Source organism: Olea europaea, chromosome 2, assembly GCF_002742605.1.
Source record: "Olea europaea var. sylvestris chromosome 2, O_europaea_v1, whole genome shotgun sequence".
NCBI lineage: Eukaryota > Viridiplantae > Streptophyta > Magnoliopsida > Lamiales > Oleaceae > Olea > Olea europaea.
The window spans coordinates 28,196,725-28,203,085 of NC_036238.1; the positions used below are offsets into that span (position 1 = coordinate 28,196,725).

General features: G+C 34.0%; 2 protein-coding genes across 2 annotated transcripts in view; both read right to left on the bottom strand.

Moving 5' to 3' along the window:
- Positions 1-6,361, bottom strand: part of LOC111369649 — a 17,257-nt gene that overhangs the window by 6,181 nt on the left and 4,715 nt on the right. The window contains exon 2 of the mRNA XM_022991247.1: positions 2,650-2,654. The gene's annotated coding sequence lies outside the window, so the exon portion shown is untranslated. The remainder of the gene's footprint in view (positions 1-2,649; positions 2,655-6,361) is intronic.
- LOC111369639 (histidine--tRNA ligase, cytoplasmic-like) lies at positions 1,340-5,099 on the bottom strand. The gene is made up of 5 exons (XM_022991236.1): positions 4,820-5,099; positions 4,249-4,383; positions 2,914-3,195; positions 2,392-2,532; positions 1,340-1,909 (listed from the first exon to the last, which is right to left on the bottom strand). Exons 1-5 carry the CDS (start codon positions 5,015-5,017, stop codon positions 1,601-1,603), a joined length of 1,065 nt encoding a protein of 354 aa, XP_022847004.1. The 5' UTR covers positions 5,018-5,099; the 3' UTR covers positions 1,340-1,600.

Below are 6,361 nucleotides of genomic sequence, written 5' to 3' on the forward strand. Positions count from 1 at the left end.
GTGGTCACGATGATTCAGACGATTGTGTTGATGCAATCATCATGGTGATATTTAGTGGTGGTGTTGGTTGTCAACGTCGTGTTACAGTGGTAGTGGTGCTAGCTTTGGCAGTGTGGTTGACGCGGTGATTGTGGTGCCAATTTTGGGTTACAACAGTGGTGTAGTGCAAGCAGGTTGTGTGCTGGTGATTTGTGACCAAAATTGGTGCTGGATCTGGATCTGGATCGGGATCGGTGGTGGGGTGTTTAGTATACGTGACCAACTATTTGGACTAATTATTAATCTTTTGACTTTAAACTTTTATAATTTGTGACTAAAAAAATAATCTGCGATCAATAAATTTGAAAATATGTGACTTGTGACCTCGAATAATCCGTGACTTACAAAATTTTTGATTTTTCACCATGAAATAATTTGTGATCAATTAATTCGATAATATGTGACCAGCAAATAAATTTGTGACCTATAATTGTATAATTGTGACTTTATTATATTTATTTAATAAATGTTTTTAATTAATTACGTATATACCTGAGTTTTGAATTTTTAAACTATCTACTTGATTTTTGAATTAGTGTAAATAATACTTCTGAATTATGAATTTTTCTCATTCTATATTTATTAGGTTTCCAGTGTTGGGATTTACCTAAAGAGTCCAAAATCTCTCATAATGATAAAATTAGGTTTCCAGTGTTGGGCTTTACCTAAAGAGTCCAAAATCTCTCATAATGATAAACAAGCGAAACTCTTGCAGCCCAAAACTAAGCCCCTTATTGAGGGAAAAAAAATGGTTTGAATAGTAATTTTTTAAAGAATGAATGATTAAAAAATAGAGAAAATTTTGAACTTATATACAAAATATTTTGTTGTGCAAACATATGTTTGAATAAGTACAAGAATTAATGAGTTGCTTTAAAAGAAGACGAACATGAGCTAAATGAATATCGTAGTGAAATTTACGAAAATAGCACCAATTTGGGGATAGAAATAACCGCCAATCTGAATCGAAGTCGCAACTTTGAAAACATTAGTTTAGGTTAATAAATCATTAGAGATGAAATATTTTTTGACACTAAATCATAAGGTTAATAAATTGAATCTCATATACATATCATGAATTGATCTTAACCATTCATAACATATCACTAGCCACAGAGACGACCAATCAACTCCATAAATAACATTATTCTTTCACATTTTCAATTTTACAAACAAATTAAAAATAATAATAATAATAATAACTTTCACCCTTTAATCTAAAGCATAGACTTAGAATCAGACCGGGTTTGGCCAGCAAAACCTCCTTTCGAAAATCCTGGTAAATTCATAACAAATCCTCTGATCACATGAAACAAAAATACACATTTATAAATCATATGCATCCAGCCAACTATTCTTCATAACATGTTAGTTCCCTTTATAGGAAACAAATTGTGGTTCCCATTCCATTAAGTGGATAAAGTACAGGACCCTTTTTTTTTTCCCCTTATCCCCAACCCATAACAAAAAGGAAAAAATGTGCAATTTCTCAATGCAAGTAAGACCTCTAAAATACAGATTGCAACTTAATTTTATAACCTTAAATTGTGATGTTAACTAGTTACAAAGGAAACGTGTTCAAACGTCCTTGAAGTTCCTCTACAAGTCGACTCCTAGGAACTTCATACTCTTTAGAGGCTGCAACATCTTTTAACTTCACAACCCCCTCGTTAAGTTCCCGGTCGCCTATGATTACCATCCAAGGGATTCTTGACTCTCTGGCCCGATCAATGTGCTTCATCACTCTTTTATGGACATTGAACTCGGCTTTCATCTTTGCATCCCATAGTTCGGTTACAAGTTCAGCTGCTAATGACAAATCATCACCTAGAATGCACACTAGGACTTCAGTTTCAGCTGCTCTAATATCCTACGAGGTATAAAAAGGCTGTGTTAGTGATTTTGACATAAAGTCATCCATGTCCATAAAAGAATCACACAAGCATGTTTGGCTAAGGTTACAAAGTTCATTTAAGAGTAAATAATAAGAAAGTTATTGATCAAAAAGTAGAAAAAAAGTTGCTTATTTGAGAGTGAATCAAGAGTAACTTACACAACATTTTTCCACATGAGTAAGAAAAAAATTAACTTATCCAAACGTGTTTAGAAGCGTAGCCGATAACCAAAAAAAAATAATAATAATAATAAAATCCAATATTAACACTTCAAAGATTCTGGCTATCAAGCTAAGTTGGGATTAAAAGGATGCCACTGGAGAGGAGAAGAGGAATATGTTTGCAGTCGGAAAGAAAATTAAAATAGCTTAGTAGGATAATACTGTGCTAACAGTTTAACTTCAGGTGCATTTATTCCGAATTATAAATAAAAGGGGTTCCAATGAAAAGGTTGAACCTGGTCCTTGTCTCTTTGAAGCTGCTCCATTATTGCAAACACTCTTTCAATTCCTAAACTGATTCCAACAGCTGGAACCTGCTTTGTGCCAAACATCCCTATGAGATTGTCGTAACGCCCTCCTGCTGCAATTGAACCAACCTGCGAAACAATAAGATTTAACTCTTTCAAAGATATTCTCACAAAAATATATATGAAGTAGATGCAATCACAGAAAAAAAGAAAAGAAAAGGGGAAGGTGAAAAGTTGGAAGTATTTTGTCACTCCTGCAATAAATTGGTCATGTAACTTGATAGCATGATTTATCAAAAATTATTCTTTGCATCTCCAGAGGGCAGGAAAAATTAAATTAAACAATATTAGTATATTGCCTAAACATGCAACCCTTGGAAAACTTGACAGCAAACAAGCAACTCATTTGCACAACATTCTCATGTATGCATATAAATAGCATTAGAACTATCAATTACAAAAATGTCCACACATGAATACTTCACTGCAGAGAATTGTAAAAAGAAATACCTGAGCAGCCCCTTTAAAAACAGCTTCGAATATTACTCCAGTATAGTAATCGAGACCTCTTGCAAGACTCAAGTCAAAAACCACTTTGTCGATACACTTTGACTTCTCCAAAGATTTGAACAAAATCTCCAGCTCATTCAATGCAAGCTCAGACTCACTGTTCTCCAAGAACTTACTGCCTTCCTGTTTTAGCTTAGACAATAATTCCACGGGGGCTCCCCTTTCTCTAACAAAAGTTCCAATTTTATCTGCTATCTCCTCAGTCAATCCCTTCTCTTCCACCTGCACAGGTGACATACATACATGTAAACTACAAATCTTAAATTATGTTCTTTCACAAAATTTAAGTGTGTTTGGAAATATTTACAAGTGACTTATAAATCATTTATGAATGGAATGTGTGGTTAAAAAATGGAGGGTCCATTCGAATGGTGGTTGAAAATGAATTTTGACCATTCATAAATTGATTCAAACAGAGGCTAAAATAACTGCACAAATAACGGCAAAGACATTCGATTTTGTATAAAAAGGTAACAGACCTCAAGAAAATTTGCTTAGAAAACTAATGTAGAATTCTTCAGAATATCACCAAAACAAAAGCATAGGTTACTCTGGCTGCACAATTCATTTGATGATGGCCCCTTTTCCAACCCAACAAATTTTCAAATATGCCCCTCCAAGATGAATAAAAATCTCTTGATGGGCATATACATGTAGGAGAGGAGGATTGTATTGAGTACTACTGTACGAGTCTAGACAATACAGACTGAAGCTATTAAGAAAAGATTTATATTTAGGTCCTGTTAGAGCCCCATTTTTGGGGAAAAATAGGTATTGGAATAGTGATTTTTTTGGAGAATGGTGGTTAAAAAATAGGGAAAAGTATTGGGTTTATGTGTAAAATTATTTTATAAGAGAATGTGTGGTTAAAAATGAGTTTTGGGAAAAATGGAGCTCAAGCATAGTCTTAGTCTATCTTCCTCCCTCACTCCCCCCTCCCTGCATAACTTCAATAGTCCTCCAAACTAAACACTTTGCAATTTACAGCTATTTATGGATAAACAATGAAGAAAAAACCAACTTAGTTTCAATATGAAGGAACACTGAACAGGATAACTTCAAAAGAACCTGAACTAGAAAGCTGGAGGAAGAGTGGAGAAGACAGACACAGGGGGAAGAGGCAAGTGCTTTATCTTAGCATTTGATATACAATATATGATGAGCTATTCTCTCATTCCATCGAAGGCAGTAAGTGATCATCCACAATTACGGCAATGGACTAACATTCTATAACAGCAAGTGGAAACATTTTTAGCAACAAAACACGGCGCTCACCATTTCCTGTTTTATCTGCTCAAATGTTTGCTTGTCTAACTTGTCAATACTTGAACAAATCGTTCTAAACTTTTCTTGAGGCACCCCACATAAAGCCAGCATTCCATCAAGTAACTTCCGGTGATTCAGCTTCACCTGCAAAAGTTTTATGGTAAAAAGGTTAAAAATGAAATAATATGTGTATCTAATCAAGCATCTTAACAAGAGTTGCCAAAACATGCACGAATTAAAGAGGGATGAGAAAAGAAAAGCAACATAGCAAATGCATACATAAACATAAATAAAGAAACTAACAACATCACCAGGTAGAAGCCATATTATGTCATTAATATTCTTTTAAAACTGAAATCCGTTTGCTGATAGGTCACCAACCACTCGACCAAGATCATACATTTTCCACTGGCTCTTATAATTATTAATGTCAGTCTACCACATAATTGCAGATCATCAATTCATCATTGATATAGAGGATAACAATGGTAAGATAAGGCATAAAACAATCTCTGAAGTAAAAAAACAACAGAATAGATATTTTTTAAAATATACTCATTGGCACTGTTCAGAAGATTACCTCATAATCCCCAATATCTAGTTCATTAAGCAACTCTGTCAAAATCTTAATGACCTCAAAATCTGGCCCCATTTTCTCAAAATGACCAGCGATATCAAAATCACATTGATAGAATTCACGGTATCTCCCCTTAGATGGGTTGTCCCTTCGGTATACCTTCGCTATCTGATACCTTTTGAATGATGTCAAGCCATTCATAGCCACGTATCGAGCAAATGGAACTGTCAGATCATAGCGAAGTGAGCAAAGTTCTCCACCCTGTAAACAAACCAGAAAATATTAAAGCTAGAGAAGAAAACGAGAAAAGAAAGAGAGATGAAGAAGAAGAAGGCATAATTTTGTAAATTTATTACACGTTATTCACTCAATTCTGTGATATAAATGAAATCTACATCCCAAAGACTGTTGAGGAAATTCTTTGTCAAAATGGGATCTGTTTATCCAAATTGTAACATGTAAAAATAGATAAAGATTATGAGTGCGGAAACCATGTGCACAGAGATCAAATAAAAATAATAATGTCCTGCTTAGATGGTCAATCAAATATTTCTTCTTAAGCAGGTCGGGAACAAAAACTATAGTCAACCATAGTGTTTTTATTTATTTATTTTTTTTTAAGCAAATAAGCGATTATGAGAAACAGTAAATTACGCTATATTTCTTCATAATTGGTGTAAAACCCAAAAAATGTTCCATGTGCACAGAGATCAAATAAAAATAATAATGTCCTGCTTAGATGGTCAATCAAATATTTCTTCTTAAGCAGGTCGGGAACAAAAACTATAGTCAACCATAGTGTTTTTATTTATTTTTTTTTTTTTTAAGCAAATAAGCGATTATGAGAAACAGTAAATTACGCTATATTTCTTCATAATTGGTGTAAAACCCAAAAAATGTAAGAAGATTCCAAGTAAGTAGACACGTGTCATAAAAATATACGAGAGATCCTCTAGAACATTTTAATGGCATCTCCTGCTCGCAACATGTTGCATCAAACTTCAGATATAGTGATAAGTGTCCATATACGATAGGCTAGGGCATAATAGGCAATCGGCGATGAATATTAGTGCCCTAACATGTTGAGAGAGGGGCAAGGATCCAGTTTAATGATCAAGTGCACGAAATAGTAAGTCTAGGAAAATATAATTATAGTAGGGACTTTGAACACATGGCTATTTCATAACTAAAGGATTGGATTCGGAGTAAAGTCGTCAGAAGTTGCATAAAAGATGAGGTGGTTGGGACTTGGGACATAATGCAAAGGCATTCAAGAGCACATGTTATAAATTTTAGAACAAATCCTTCATCTAAGTTTAAGAGATGAGGTATTGGAAATTAAAAGGTTCTGGAGGGATTACATCACTTATGACTAAGGTGAAAGATGAGTTAATTAGTGACATCAGCTACGATGCATTATTTCAAAGTAGATGTGCTCACTTGATTGTTTTCAGAAGCGGACAAATTCTAGTCAAATATAATTTATCCTTGTCATACAAATATGGTAGGACTAAAATGTTATTCTTAAAGAATCTAGTTAAGCAA